At 40.9% G+C, this 16,343-nt stretch overlaps 1 protein-coding gene across 7 annotated transcripts in view; it reads left to right on the forward strand.

The window, feature by feature from the left end:
* Nucleotides 1-16,343, forward strand: part of LOC118402729 (cytohesin-1) — a 58,866-nt gene that overhangs the window by 26,116 nt on the left and 16,407 nt on the right. For 3 of the 7 annotated variants that reach the window (XM_035800920.2, XM_052477847.1, XM_052477849.1), the window contains exon 2: nucleotides 12,036-12,118. In XM_035800920.2, coding sequence (XP_035656813.1) covers nucleotides 12,036-12,118 — 83 coding nt within the window. Of the gene's footprint in view, nucleotides 1-1,507; nucleotides 1,771-1,888; nucleotides 1,926-12,035; nucleotides 12,119-16,343 lie in introns of those variants that run through there. The other 4 variants (XM_052477852.1, XM_052477850.1, XM_052477848.1 and 1 more) reach the window with 4 other exon arrangements.

The following is a 16,343-nucleotide window of genomic DNA, read 5'->3' on the forward strand; positions in this document are numbered from 1 at the left end:
AGGCTTTACGGTGAAAGCATACCATATGATTATCTGAGGCGCCCTGCATACAAAACCACGAAAAACATTTTCCAACCAAACAGATGCATAACGAACCTTTGAAGATCTTCATCTTTTTGCAATCCCAAATGTCTGTTACACAATGAGTAGTTGTTTTGTTCGATAAAGTCCTTTATGTCCCAAAATGTCAATTTATTTGGCGCGTTTGATTCAGAAATACACCGGTTCCAACTCACACAACATGCCTACAAAGTATCTAATAAGTTACATGTAAACTTGGTCCAAACATTTCAAACAATGTTTCTAATCCAACCTCGGGTACCCTAAAATGTAAATAATCGATACAATTTAAAATGGAATAATCTGTTTCCAATACCAAAGAAAAACAACGAGGAGCGCACTCCTGTTCACACGCACCAAAAGACTAGAGTCCTTCTGAGTGACACATGGAAAGAATAGGTCTACTTCTTCATTTCTCAAAATAAAAACATTGAACAATTTCTAAAGACTGTTGACATCTAGTGGAAGCCATAGGAACTGCAATTTGGATCCTAATAAATTGGGTTTCCCATAGAAAAGTGTCGGAAAATCCAATGACCACAATTTTTAGCCCCCTGGATGGATTGTCCTCGGTGTTTTGCCTGCCAAATCAGTTCTGTTATACTCAGACATTATCGTAACAGTTTTAGAAACTTTAGAGTGTTCTCTATCCAAATCTACCAATATATATGCATATCCTGGCTTCTGGACCTGAGTAACAGGTGGGCACGCTTTTAATCCGGATGTCAAAATACTGCCCACCCGCCTTAAGAAGTTGATGCTTTTGGGAAACTGGGATCAGGTCTGTCCAGAGGTTCTTTGCATCAACTTAGTATCAGTAACTGAAACTGTAGCTAATGGACTCGCAGCAGTCCAACCCGGAAGCACACATTGAGTAATAGACTCACTGAGGTTTATGTACTGTAGCATGTCTTAGAGGACAAGTTGTTTATGTTGCCTGATTTTAAAAAAAGAAAAGAAAAAAAGAAAAGTGAAATAATTGGACAGAGTGCCCCTTGTTGCATAATGGTTTGTTTATCATTAAGTCAGAGATCATATTCCGTGCTGGAGGTCATTGGTGTACAGTCCGACAGTCATGAGTACACATACCTAGGGCTATGTGTGAGAGTCCACGGGGTGGAGACTGTGTATAATGCTTGGAGGGAAAGAGGGAGGAGTTGCGGGGGAGGGGTTTCCCTCCCTGTCATGTCAGTGATTTGTCAACAAATGGTAGAGTGATTGAGCTGAACACTCCTCTGGTTCACACACACTTGCTCTCTCGTGCTCTTCCTCACGCCCTCTTGTGGTGTGGTGGAGCAGCTAGACTGTTACCTTGCTCGCTCTCTCATTACAAGTTTGTAGTAGTGTAGTGATGTGAAAGACAGATGGTAAGCTTGGCAGGTAATTAAGGGTTAAGGACAGTCTCCCTGGTTGCAGGGGAGAGGGGGGCAGTGTTGGTTATTTTAGTATTGCACCACGGGATTGGAGGGCTCAGAGGGACTGGGATTGTCTGGGTTATACTGCTTGGCTGTACTGGTGGGTTGCACTGGGACAGAAGAACCAGGCTGGTCTGCTGTACTGGGAGAGAAGTCTGGACTATATTATTGAGAGACTACTACTGCCAGACTGGATTAGACAAAGACTGGACTTTATTTTTTTTGAGCTGGAGTTTTTCTGGGCTGGACTGGGTGAGAAGTGTCTGGTACTGGACCTGGGAAATTCATTTTACAGGTACAGTAGACAAGACTGGAGACGTGTGTGTGTGTGTGTGTGTGTGTGTGGGCGCTCTGTGGAGACTGGTAGACGGACTCAAGGGTGAAGCAAGTGTTCTGGACCTGTGTTATACTGGTAACAGTGGAAGGACTGGGAGAGACAAACTCGCTCAGGTAGGAACACTACACGCCGTGTGTCTACCCCTTTTCCCGCTCATATTATCGTCACACTGCTAGGAAACAGCCACCTCTTGACATCAGGAAACACACAGCAAAAATATAGTACATGCTGTATCAGCTGATAATGCAATGTGTGTGTGTGTGTGTGTTAAGGTCTGATTGAGAGATGCAACAGTAACTGCATGCTCTTATCAGTGCGTGGGCAGAACAGTGCATGCGTGTGTCTGTTTGGGTGGACAAGACTACACAATGTAACCAAACTATTCCTCCCAAGCCTTCTCAATACCCACCAGAAACATTGAACTGCTGTCATATACTGGTAGCTAGTTTTAACAAATGTATCAGGTCAATGCTGATTGGTAAAATATCCACAATACAAAAGATGATTCTTCGTTGTTTTAAATGTGTTTATTGATAGAAGTAAGAGGAGCCATTTAGACTCCAAGTGGCCTGAACATAGACTCTTTACCATTACAGCACTAGTTAACCCATTGATTACAGCTCTAGTAAACCCATTGATTACAGCTCTAGTTAACCCATTGATTACAGCTCTAGTTAACCCATTGATTACAGCACTAGTTAACCCATTGATTACAGCACTAGTTAACCCATTGATTACAGCACTAGTTAACCCATTGATTACAGCACTAGTTAACCCATTGATTACAGCACTAGTTAACCCATTGATTACAGCACTAGTTAACCCATTGATTACAGCACTAGTTAACCCATTGATTACAGCACTAGTTAACCTATTCTACTGGATGTCATAAGGTGAATGCACCAATTTGTAAGTCGCTCTGGATAAGAGCGTCTGCTAAATGACTTAAATGTAAATGTAAATTACAGCACTAGTTAACCCATTGATTACAGCACTAGTTAACCCATTGATTACAGCACTAGTTAACCCATTGATTACAGCACTAGTTAACCCATTGATTACAGCTCTAGTTAACCCATTGATTACAGCTCTAGTTAACCCATTGATTACAGCACTAGTTAACCCATTGATTACAGCACTAGTTAACCCATTGATTACAGCACTAGTTAACCCATTGATTACAGCACTAGTTAACCCATTGATTACAGCACTAGTTAACCCATTGATTACAGCACTAGTTAACCCATTGATTACAGCACTAGTTAACCCATTGATTACAGCACTAGTTAACCCATTGATTACAGCACTAGTTAACCTATTCTACTGGATGTCATAAGGTGAATGCACCAATTTGTAAGTCGCTCTGGATAAGAGCGTCTGCTAAATGACTTAAATGTAAATGTAAATTACAGCACTAGTTAACCCATTGATTACAGCACTAGTTAACCCATTGATTACAGCACTAGTTAACCCATTGATTACAGCTCTAGTTAACCCATTGATTACAACCCATTGATTACAGCACTAGTTAACCCATTGATTACAGCTCTAGTTAACCCATTGAATACAGCACTAGTTAACCCATTGAATACAGCACTAGTTAACCCATTGAATACAGCACTAGTTAACCCATTGATTACAGCACTAGTTAACCCATTGAATACAGCACTAGTTAACCCATTGAATACAGCACTAGTTAACCCATTGAATACAGCACTAGTTAACCCATTGAATACAGCACTAGTTAACCCATTGATTACAGCACTAGTTAACCCATTGAATACAGCACTAGTTAACCCATTGAATACAGCACTAGTTAACCCATTACAGCATTCATGGTGTTGTCACAGAAACGCCTTTCATCACATTTGTCCTCCAACTTTAGCATCCCACCTTCTTTGTGTCCACTTTCTTTTATTTATGTATTGGTGGCAACAAAGCCATGCACGACCTAGTCATGATTGACGTAAATTCCTGCCTACGGCTTAGTATGAAATGTAGCCGTAATTCTGAGGCAGCATTGGCACGCACTACACCAGGGGTGTCAAAGTCAAATGGACGGAGGGCCAAATAAAAAATTTAGCTACAAGCCGAGGGCCGGACTGTTCGAATGTTCATTGAAAAATTTTTAAATGACGCATATAGTCTAGTGAACCTAATTGAACCTACTGAAAACCTAACAAATATATTCCAATATGATCAGATAAATAAAGCAATATTTTCTTATGGCTCTGTCAGTAATCTTTAATTTTCAACAGACACAAAAGACAAATTTCCTTTATATAAAAATCCCCATAACATGAACATTAAATGAAAGAAACCGGTATTCAAGGCACCATCAGTAGCCTATATTTTCTATTTTAGCAAAAGTGGGCTACATTTACTTCAAAGAAAAAAACAATAATAGCAATTTTCTATCATCCACTCAACTGAAATATTTTTAAAATATAATTGGATTGAAATACAATAAAATAAAGTGCAAAAATCTATTAATCAAAAACAACACTTTGTTTAAGGAGAAGTAACATGCAGTGAAAACAAATATTAAACTTTAACTTTTAAACTTGAACTGAGTAAAAACTCTAAATATGTGATTGCACAGTAATGTTCACTTGTTTGAGGTTGAGGGTGATACTTGGTGGTGTCCCATCTTTTCCACAAGTTCATCAATGTTCGGGGTAAGGCTCTGAGCTGAGGAAATCCTCAGAATTGAGTGGAGGTGTTCAGCAGTAAGTCGACTTCTGTGTGATGTTTTGTTCAAGTTCATCAAAGAAAACAGTTGTTCACACAGGTATGTGCTGCCAAACATAGACAACGTTTGAGCAGCCTGGATGCGCAGCTGGGGCATTGTGTCGGGGAGGAAACGGGCGAACTCCGCAGCACCCACTGCCGAATATTTTGCCCTCAGTGCATCATTGCATTGGAGGTCAATCAACTCCATTTGGAGGTTTGGTGGTGAGCTTTCACGTCAACAGCAAATGGGTTACCGAGCAGTTCCAACCTGCTTTTTGTGCTTCAAAGTCAGCAAATCGGCGTCGAAAGTCAGCGGCAAGCATACCTATTTTATCAGCCAACTGTGCGCTCGGGAACGCACTGGTAGAGAGCTTCTCTTTCATGGTCTGGCAGCTGGGAAAGTGGCTCAAATTTTCTTTCCGCATCTGCGTCTCCCACAGAGTCAGTTTGGTTTTAAATGCCTTCACTGTACTGTACATATCAGAGATGACACGATCCCGACCCTGCAGCTGCAAGTTCATTGCATTCAGATGACTCGTAATGTCACACAGAAAAGCCATTTCACACAGAAACATTTCGTCTCGGAGTTGTGTTGTGTCTTTCCCTTTGCTGTCCAAGAACAGACAAATCTCCTCACGAAGCTCGAAACATCTTTGAAGCACCTTTCCCTGGCTTAGCCATCGCACCTCTGTGTGATAAGGCAAATCACCATGCTCCGTTTCTAACTCCGTCAGAAATGCCTTGAACTGGCGGTGATTCAAACCTTTGGCTCTGATAAAGTTAACTGTGCGCGTGATGATGCTCATTACATGCTCCATTTTCAAGGCTTTACCGCACAACGCTTCCTGGTGTATGATACAATGATAAGCTGTCAGCTCACCTGTCGCGTTTTCCTCTTGCATCTTTTCCCGTATCTTCGCCACCAGTCCGCTCCTGTGTCCACACATCGCAGGTGCTCCGTCGGTTGTCAAACCCACGAGTTTTTCCCAAGGCAGCTCCATCTCATTTACACATCTTGACACCTCTTCATACAAATCATGCCCCGTAGTTGTGCCATGCATAGGACGTAAAGCCAAAACTCCTCTGTCACGCTTAGGCTGGAGTCCACTCCGCGGATGAAAATTGACAACTGGGCAATGTCAGAAATGTCGGTGCTCTCATCCACAGCCAAGGAATATGCAATGAAATCTTTTCCCTTTTTCACAAGCTGCTCTTTTAGATTGATGGACAACTGGTCTACTCTCTCGGCAATGGTGTTTCTGCTCAGACTCACATTTAAAAAGAGTTGCCTTTTTCTGGGCAAACTTCGTCTGAAACTTTAATCATGCAGTTTTTGATGAAATCCCCCTCCGTAAATGGCCGGGCTGATTTAGCGATCTCTTCTGCCAAAATAAAACTGGCCTTGACAGCAGCCTGGCCTTGTGATTTGGCTTTTTGAACAGAGCCTGTCGAGATTTGAGGCCTCGTTTTAATTCCTCTGCCTTTTGTAGCCTTTGTTCCATGTCCATATTCTTGTTTTTGTCCGCGTGTTTCGTTTCATAATGTCGTCTCAGATTATACTCTTTCAGTACCGCCACACTTTCTCCACACAGAAGACACACAGGTTTTCCAGCTACCTCCGTGAACAAATACTCCGACTCCCACCTTGTTTGAAACCCCGGTTCTCAGTGTCCACCTTCCGTTTTGCCATTTTTGATGGGTATCTGAAAGTTAATTTTACTGTGATGCTGACAACTGCTGTGCCAATAAATATTGAAATGAAGCAGCCTACTGCTCGGTGCGTCACCGTTGCATTGTGGGAAATGTAGTATTGGTGCGTGTAAAAGATCTGCGGGCTGCCGGCTTGCTGCGGTCTGCGGGCCGGTTCTAATAATAAATCAAGATCATCCCAGGGGCCGTAAAAAACCTTCTCGCGGGCCGGATGTGGCCCGCGGGCCTTGACTCTGACATATGTGCACTACACTCTTAAGCTCTTGATGGTTGCTAGGCAGCACCCGTTACTACTATCCTCCTGGCAGTTCTACACTTTAGGAGGCATGTCACTTCACCCATCTCTTCACCAAATGCACTGTTTTCTTAACCACAACTTGATGGATCCATAGAGGATTACTGTGGGAATAGATGTTACTGAATGACGAACATATTGGAATAAAGTAGGCTAATGCAATTGAAGGCATCAAATTATTGCTTACTGAAAGTCATCCAATTTGGAATATATTTACAGCAATATTTCCAGTGGTGAAGAGTAATTAGGTAAAAATACTACTTTTTTTGGGGTATCTGTACATTACTTTACTATTCATATTTTTGACAACTTTTATTCCACTACATTCCTAAAGAAAATAGTGTACTTTTTACTCCTTACATTTTCCCTGACACCCAAAAGTACTCCTTACATGTTGAATGCTTAGCAGGACACACATTTTCTAATTCATGTACTTATCAGGAGAACATCCCTGGTTATCCCTACTGCCTCTGATCTGGCAGAGTCACTAAACACAAATGCTTTGTTTGTAAATTATGTCTGACTGTCCAGAAATAAACAAGAAAATCGTGCTGTCTAGGTTGCCATTTCACGCTGCTTTGAGACAAGCATGGGGACATGCTCAATCAATGTTAGATTTTTCTTTCCACTGAATCTCCGTTTGGATATTGGTTGGGCCAGAATTAGGCTTTGGAAATGTTAGATGAGGTGAGTGCTGCTCATGATCATCTTGTCTAGTTGGCTCATTTATTTACACTGATCAGAACATTTAGCCAGGCTGTTGTGTAGCTTAACAAGCGGATTATTTTGCTCTTCACTTGCAGTTGCTCAGTAGCCTAGGCCTACTCCCAACCAAACGCCTGTGACTTGTCTTAATCAATCCAATGTGATTTTGTTTCACTGAACCTCTATGTATATTTGGTTAATTCTCTGGCTGGGCAAATACGTGGTATAGGTAGGTCATCTCTTTGTTTGCTGATCTATCACTGATTTATTTTATCTGGGTGGTTCGATCCCTGAATGCTGATTGGCTGACAGCCGCGGTATATCAGACCGTATACCACGGGTATGACACAACATATACACTTTTACTGCTCTAATTACGTTGATAACCAGTTTATAATAGCAATAAGGCACGAGGAGGTGTGGTACAGCAGTTCCTCCTTTAAAAGTTGCGAGCTTACACTGCGGGACTTAGAGGTACCCAGCATCACGGCTTCATTGCAACAGACCTCCGCAAGGGAGAGTTAGTGTTCATTATGCATTTGGGTCCCAAGCTTTTTACATGACCAATCATACATATCAAGACGAATTTGACGCGAGCCACTCATTCCTGGTGACTTTCTTCAGCAAAGATGGCTGACAAAACATTACGGCGGAAGCAAATGTCAGGAATTATAATGTTATAACGAGTCAAGCAAAAAAAAAAAAATTTAGAGGAATATGTTAGTTCATGTAGAGACAAACGATTGTCCATATTTTTTTTGTCATTAGCAAGTTAGCTGACTAGCTAACATTAGCCAGCTAGCTAGCTAATTTTATGACATGAGTATGACATTGTAATTCAGGTTGATTTAATGTTTTAGGGACTCCTGAGAACCAGCAAACCAGGTCGTCTTGTGACACAGTGGATGTAAAGAATCTAGCTAGCTAAAGCTTTTACTGCACGTTGAATGTACAACTATTTATTTTCTTATTGTGTAGTGGAGGATAAAAGTAACTCTATGCCTATGGATGTGTAGCTAGCTACATGATGTAGCTGATCTGTGTATGGAACCTAAAACGTTAGGTTCTGAACTAATATTCATACCAATGGATAGCTAGCTACATTATGTAGCGGCAGGGTAGCCTAGTGGTTAGAGCGTTGGACTAGTAACCGAAAGGCTTCAAGTTCGAATCCCCGAGCTGACAAGGTACAAATCTGTCGTTCTGCCCCTGAACAGGCAGTTAACCCACTGTTCCTACGCCGTCATTGAAAATAAGAATTTGTTCTTAACTGACTTGCCTAGTTAAATAAAGGTTAAAAAAAAAAAAAATGTAGCTGATCTGTGTATGGAACCTAAAACGTTAGGTTCTGAACTAATATTTCAACCAATGAACCTCATAGTTGTATCGAGTTCAAGTCTAAATGGCATCAATGATAGAGTGGATAGAGTAGAATATACTAACTTTATTGTGCCAAGGATGCAAGTCCTATATACATGTAGTGTAGTTATTATCACTCATGAGATGCCCACAGTGTAGCCTGTACATTGAATATATTCACTGATCATGTTCTCTTCCTTGGCAAATAAAGGTGCAGTTCAGGTATGAATCTCTGAGACATTATTTTTCAGTCATATCCAATACCAGGTGTATCAAACTCCATTCTTTGAATGATGCCATGACTGCATGTATGTATTACAGATATACACTTCAACAGTGTTTACCACTCCTGCTCCTGGGACATCAATGATTACACATTGTAACTATGCAATAGACCAGAAACATGATTTAAGTCAAGGCTGATTTGTAATTCATATGTACAGGGAAAAAAACTGCATATCTAACTCCCTTCATCTGCATTAATCTGAGGACACAGGATAGGTGTAGTATTTCAGTGAGATACTTAATTTCAACCAGTGGAGAATGTGAAACGCTTTATTGAAAGTTAGTTATCCAGGTGTTATTAATACATACATTATAAATATAATTGTAATATTATAAAGTTCAATCAGTTCTTCAATGCACATATGGTGTGCAATATAAAGAAAGAGGAGGTTGGGAGAGAGGTGTAGCAGACCGAACTATATACCTAGGTGTCATCTAAAATAACCCTAATTTATAAGACTGTTCTTAATTGATTAATGGTGGATTGAATGTTCACATCTATGTGAAGCTAGCCACAATAGTGGACTTTGCAGTTAGCCTTCAAAATAAAAGTATGGCATGATTCTATTTGTATACATTTGCATTACTGTCAATGACACTTTTTATTTTATTTTGAAGGCAACCCACAAATTCCACTTGTGGCTAGCTTCACACCACATAACCCGGTCCGGTCGAGCCTCACTCGCCAGATGAAGCAAGCTGGCTGCTTATAACATTAGCTTTGGGCAACAGGGTTAAGTAGCCAGCTAGCTATTTATTTTCTTGAACTGAAGTTCAATTTCAATAGGTGAACAACAAGTGGCTACCTAGCTAATACTTACTAACAAGGATTCTGAAATCATTGCTAACAATAATGAAAATTACTGTAGTTTCTACCGGTCATTGTTTTCAGGCTTATTGTTTTATACTGTTCAATACAATCAGAATGGAGAAAGACCCATTTAAATAATTTAGAATGTATGTGTTGCCACCCTAGGGTCACACACTATTTATAAAGCAAATGTAGAACGTTTATTAATCAAAATCATAAAATACTTAAAAATGCCTTATAATATTTTGGCCATATCGCCCAGCCCTAGTCTGAGGATGTCGGGAGATGGATGTGGTAACCGGCCACTAGGGGCAACAGTGAACGCCGTCAGCTACAAGTAGTTTTTGGTTTTGCGTTGTGGACGGGGATGGCGGATGGGTGTTTGGAATCAGAGGCAGATGCTAAGGTTGTATTTATGAGTCTAGCAATAGAAAGTAGTTTTTTCATATTTTTGCTTTAAGCCTACCCCAAATCTTAATCCTTACTTTAACCATTTGGAGTGATTGCCTAACCTTAAGAATTCCGAGTTAATGCCTAGACTTAACACTAACCTTTAAAAATGGGAATTTAATGCCTAAATTTAACCTTAAACACTTCTAACTTTGACTTTTAAAACAACTTCTAAATTTGACGTTTGAGAAATGTCTGACGTGAGACAGAGATTGTGTAGATTATTTTAGCTTGATTGTGTATGGGCATCTTCATATCTGAAATATGAACATGAGACTCGCATTCTTTTGAAAATATAAATTATTATTTTACGAGTTTTGGAAACCCTAATCTACTGCCAGAAGATTAGAAGTGGGCCATTTTCTACTTTTCAACTGAGGTAAACAACCAATACTAGCCTGGATTGTCCCACCACCTGCCAACCCCTCTTTACGCTACTGCTGCTCTCTGTTCATCATATATGCATAGTCACTTTAACCATATCTACATGTACATACTACCTTAATCAGCCTGACTAACCGGTGTCTGTATAGCCTCGCTACTTTTATAGCCTCGCTACTGTATTTTACTGTTGTTTTTTTATTTCTTTACTTACCTATTGTTCACCTAATACCTTTTTTTGCACTGTTGGTTAGAGCCTGTAAGTAAGCATTTCACTGTTGGATTCGGCGCACATGACAAACTTTGATTTGATGTTCTGGAGATCTCTCTCTTCAGCTCCTCCACCTCTTCCCTCGCTGGCTGTTACTTTGGCCCCCAGGGCTGAAAAACCACGAAAATAATCATCAGTGAACATTCAATCTACCATAGGTTTAAAAAATGTGAAATAGAAAGGTTAACTAGACAGACTAACTATTTCCTTTTTAAGTCAATGTTAATCATTACCTGCATTCTCCGTCTCACTGGCTGTCACTCTGGCCCCCATGGTTGACAGTTCGCTGCTTGGGCTGAAATTATGGACATTTTTTAATGCTCACATCAGCCAGATAATTTATTTTGGACCACTTTTTTGTTGTATTTTATCCCCCTTTTCCCAATTTCAGTTACGATCTTGTGTCATTGCTGCAACTCCCCAATGGGCTCAGGAGAGGCAAAGGTCAAGTCATGCGTCCTCTGAAACATGACCCGCCATATCGCACTCCTTATCACCTGCCCGCTTAACCCGGAAGCCAGCTGCACCAATGTTTCTGAGGAAACACTGTTCAACTGACGACCGCAGTCAGCCTGCAGCCACCTGGCCAGCCACAAGGAGTGGTTTGAATGTGATGAGCCAAGTAAAGCCCCCCAAAACCTCACCTATAACCCGGAACTCCCTGTCACGGCCATTGGTGATACAGCCTGGGATCGAACCCGGGTCTGTAGTGATGCCTCTAACACTGCGGAGGGGGGAAGCGAGGGAGAAAAATAAATACCCCCCCTCCTCTCCTGAAATATCACATGGATTTTGGGAGTGTGTGTGCTCGCGGATGTGATGTTATTCTCAGCTTCAATGTTAAAATGGGAGCTGATAGTTTGGTCCCCTGCTCCAGCCTACTTCAGCTACCCTATGGTGTAATGGGTGTGTCCTTTCTTCCTCCCTGATGGACATGTGGTTCTCTCTTTCTCTTATCTTTGTACTGCATATATTGTTCAGGCCTGTGTGGGCGTCTGGAAGGTTTTGGTTGGTCTTGTGTGTGCTTGCGGGATGGGGAGAGGGTGGGATGGAGAGAGAGAGAGGGATGTGGCTGGTTTGTAGTGTGTGTGTGTCACCCCAGTCAGTGGCTAGGAGGGTGTTGGGGAGGTATTATTTTGATTGATCTAGGCTATGTTGCCATGGTGACCCATAGCACTGTTATTCTCACCTCCCCCCTCGCTCTCTCTCTCCCCCCTCTTTAGTACCTGATGATCTGAGTCCCGAGGAGAGACAGGAGTTGGAGAGCATCCGCCGTAGGAAACTAGAACTACTGCAGGACATACAGGTAATACACACAGAGTAGCAAACCGCTGGCACTTTCAAACCATTACTGCCAAATGCAAAGCAGCTGATTCTGTTATGGAATGTCAACTTTCTCTCTCTGCGGTTTCAATTGCTTAATGAAATGTGAAATCCAAGAACTGCATGTCCAAAGAATTAGGAACTCCTTCTCCCCTACACTTGACCCCTAATTTCTGCAGTGCACAGTATGCCTCTTCACTAACCAGTCATGATAGGAGACAAAGAGAAGGAAGAGAATGCATTATGTCCACTAGAGCGTTACACTCTTTCATGATAGATGAGGCTCTGTCTAGGGCTGTGTTTGTGTGTTTCTGTCTAGCCTAGTACTGCACTTCCCCCATACCCAGCATTTACCCTCTGATCTGGAAGAATTCGATCCTACAAATGGGATTGTGTGTATGTGCATACAGTACCAGTCAAAAGTTTGGGCACAGTTACACATTCCAGGGTTTTTCTTTATTATTCTACAATGCAGAAAATAGACTATGAAATAACACATGGAATCATGTAGTTACCAAAAAAAGTTTAACAAATTAAAATATATTTTCTATTTTTCGAAGTAGCCGATCTTTGCCTCGATGACAGCTTTGTACACTCTTGGCATCCTCTCAACCAGCTTCATGGGGAATGCTTTTCCAACCGTCTTCAATGAGTTCCAACATATGCTGAGCACTTGTTGACTGCTTTTCCTTCACTCTGTGTTCCAACTCATCCGATACCATCTCAATTGGGTTGAGAGTGGGTGATTGTGGAGGCCAGGTCATCTGATTTGTGGTGGAAAAAGTACCCAATTGTCATACTTGAGTAAAAGTATAGATGCCTTAATAGAAAGTTACTCATGTCAGCCAGTAAAATACCACTTGAGTAAAAGTATTTGGTTTTAAATATACTCATGTATCAAAAGTTAATGTAAACATAATTTATAATTCCTTATATTAAGTGTGACTGGATAGCCAGGGTCACACTCCAACACCAACATTATTTACAAAAGATGCATTTGTGTTTAGTGAGTCCGCCAGACCCGAGGCAGTAGGGATGGCCACGTGTTCTCTTGATAAGTGTGTGAATTTGCCTATTTTCCTGTTCCGTTAAGCATTCAAAATGCAATGAGTACTTTTTGGTTGTCAGGGAAAATGTATGGAGTAAAAAGTACAACATTTTGTTTAGGAATGTAGTGAAGTAAAAGTAGTCCAATATAAATAGTAAAGCTACTAGTAGTAAAGCTACTTAAGTAGTAGTTTATCTTCTTTGGGACTGGGGGGCAGTATTGAATAGCTTGGCTGAATAAGGTGCCCAGAGTAAACTGCCTGTTACTCAGGCCCAGGAGCTAGAATATGCATATGATATAATAATTAGTATGCTGTTGGAATGATGTCTGTGAGTGTAACAGAACTCATATGGCAGGCAAAAGCCTGAGAGAAAATCCAACCAGGAAGTGGGAATCTGAGGTTTGTATAAAGTGTAAATGGGGTCAGATTTCACTTCCTAAGGCTTCCACTAGTCAGCAGTCTTTAGAACCTTGTTTCAGGCTTCTACTGTGAAGGGGGAGCGAATGAGAGCTGTTTGAGTCAGGTGTCTGGCAGAATGCCATGAGCTAAGTCACGCGCACGGCCGTGAGTGCGAGCTGCGTTCCTTTTCATTTCTAAAGGCAAAGGAATTGTCCGGTTGGAATATTATTGAAGATTTATGATAAAAACATCCTCAAGATTGATTATATACATTGTTTGACATGTTTCTATGAACTGTAATGGAACTGTTTTGACTTTTTGTCTGGACTAAGTGCCTGCCCTTGTGAATTTGGATTTATGAACTAAACGCGTGAACAAAAAGGAGGTATTTGGACATAAATTATGAACTTTATCGAACAAAACAAACATTTTATTGTGGACCTGGGATTCCTGGGAGTGCATTCCGATGAAGATCATCAAAAGTAAGTGAATATTTATAATGCTGTATCTGAATTTTGTGACACCTCTCCTTGGTTTGAAAATGGCTGTATGTTTTTCTGTGGCTAGGTGCTGACCTAACATAATTGCATGGTGTGCTTTTACTGTAAAGTTTTTTAAAAATCCGACACAGCGGTTGCATTAAGGAGAAGTTTATCTATAATCGTATGTATAACACTTGTATCTTAGATCAATGTTTATGATGAGTATTTCTGTAATTTGATGTGGCTTTCTGCACTTTCACCGGATGTTTGTTTGAGACAATGCATTTCTGAACATAACGCACCAATTTCAAATTAGGTTTTTGGATATAAAGATGAACATTATCGAACAAAACACACATTTATTGTCTAACATGGAGTCCTGGGAGTGCCATCCGGTGAAGATCATCAAAGGTTAGTGATTAATTTGAACGCTATTTCTGTCTTTTGTGACACCTCTCCTTTGGAAAATGGCTGTATCATTTTCTGTGGCTAGGTGCTGACCTAACATAATCACAAAGTGTGCTTTCGCCGTAAAGTAAAGTAGTTTTTAAATCAGACACTGTGGCTGGATTAACAAGAAGGTTATCTTTAAAATGGTGTATAGTACTTGTATGTTTGAGGAATTTTAATTATGAGATTTCTGTTTGAATTTGGCGCCCTGCAATTTCACTGGATGTTGGCGAGGTGGGATGCTAGCGTCCCACATATCCTAGAGAGGTTAAAGTATTTTTACCTATTAACTTTACACCACTGCATCTGATGCAGCACTCCGTTTCTCTCCTTCTTGGTCAAATAGCCGTTATACAGCCTGGAGGTTGTTGAAAACAAAATGATAGCCCCACTAAGCGCAAACCAGATGGCTGCAAAATGCTGTGGTAGCCATGCTGGTTAAGTGTGCCTTAAATAAATCAGACAGTCACCAGCAAAGCACCCCCACACATCACGCCTCCTCTGTGCTTCACGGTGGGAACCACACATGAGGAGACCATCCGTTCACCTACTCTGCGTCTCAAAGACACGGCAGTTGGAACCAAAAATCTAATTTTCACTCATCAGACCAAAGGACAGATTTCCACCAGTCTAATGTTCATTGCTCGTGTTTCTTGGCCCAAGAAAGTCTCCTTCTTATTGGTGGCTGTTAGTGGTTTCTTTGCAGCAATTCGACCATGAAGGCCTGATTCACGCAGTCTCCTCTGAACAGTTCATGTTGAGATGTGTCTGTTACTTGAACTCTGTGAAGCATTTATTTGGGCTGCAATTTCTGAGGCTGGTAACTTTTTAATGAACTTATCCTCTGCAGCAGAGGTAACTCTGGGTCTTCCTTTCCTGTGGCGGTCTTCACGAGGGCCAGTTTCATCATAGTGCTTGATGGTTTTTGCGGCTGCACATAAAGAAACTTTCAAAGTTCTTGAAATGTTCTGTATTGACTGATCTTCATGCCTTAAAGTAATGATGAATTGTTGTTCCTTTGCTTATTTGAGCCGTTTTTGAAATAATACGGACTTGGTCTTTTACCAAATAGGGATATATTCTGTATACTCTGTATACACAACTTATTGTCTCAAACGCATTACGAAGGAAAGAAGTTCCACCAATTTAACTTTTAGCAAGGCACATCTGTTAATTGAAATGCATTCCAGGTGACTACCTCATGAAGCTGGTTGGGAGAATTCCAACAGTGTGCAAAGCTGTCAAGGCAAGGGTGGTTACTTTAAAAAATATATTTTGTTAAATAAATCACTTTTTTGGTTACTACATGTTTCCATATGTTATTTTATAGTTTTGATGTCTAAACTATTCTACAATGTCGAAAATAGTAAAAATAATGAAAAACCCTTGAATGAGTAGGTGTCAACATTTGACTGGTACTCTATATACAGCGCATTTGGAAAGTTTTCAGACCCATTGACTTCTTCCACATTTTTTAACATTAGCCTTATTCTAAAATCTATTAAATTGTTTTTTCATTTACATAAGTATTCTGACCCTTTACTCAGTACTTTGTTGAAGCACCTTTGGCAGCGATTACAGCCTTGAGTCGTCTTTGGTATGACGCTACAAGCTTGGCACACCTGTATTTGGGGAGTTCCTCCCATTCTTCTCTGCAGATCCTCTCAACATCTGTCAGGTTGGATGGGGAGTGTTACTGCACAGCTATTTTCAGGTCTCTCCAGAGATGTTCAATTCCAGGCTCTGGCTGGGTCACTCAAGGACATTCAGAGACTTGTCCCAAAGCCACTGCTGCGTTGTCTTGGCTGTGTGCTTTGGTTGTTGTCCT

This window comes from Oncorhynchus keta, chromosome 24 (assembly GCF_023373465.1).
Source record: "Oncorhynchus keta strain PuntledgeMale-10-30-2019 chromosome 24, Oket_V2, whole genome shotgun sequence".
Lineage (NCBI taxonomy): Eukaryota > Metazoa > Chordata > Actinopteri > Salmoniformes > Salmonidae > Oncorhynchus > Oncorhynchus keta.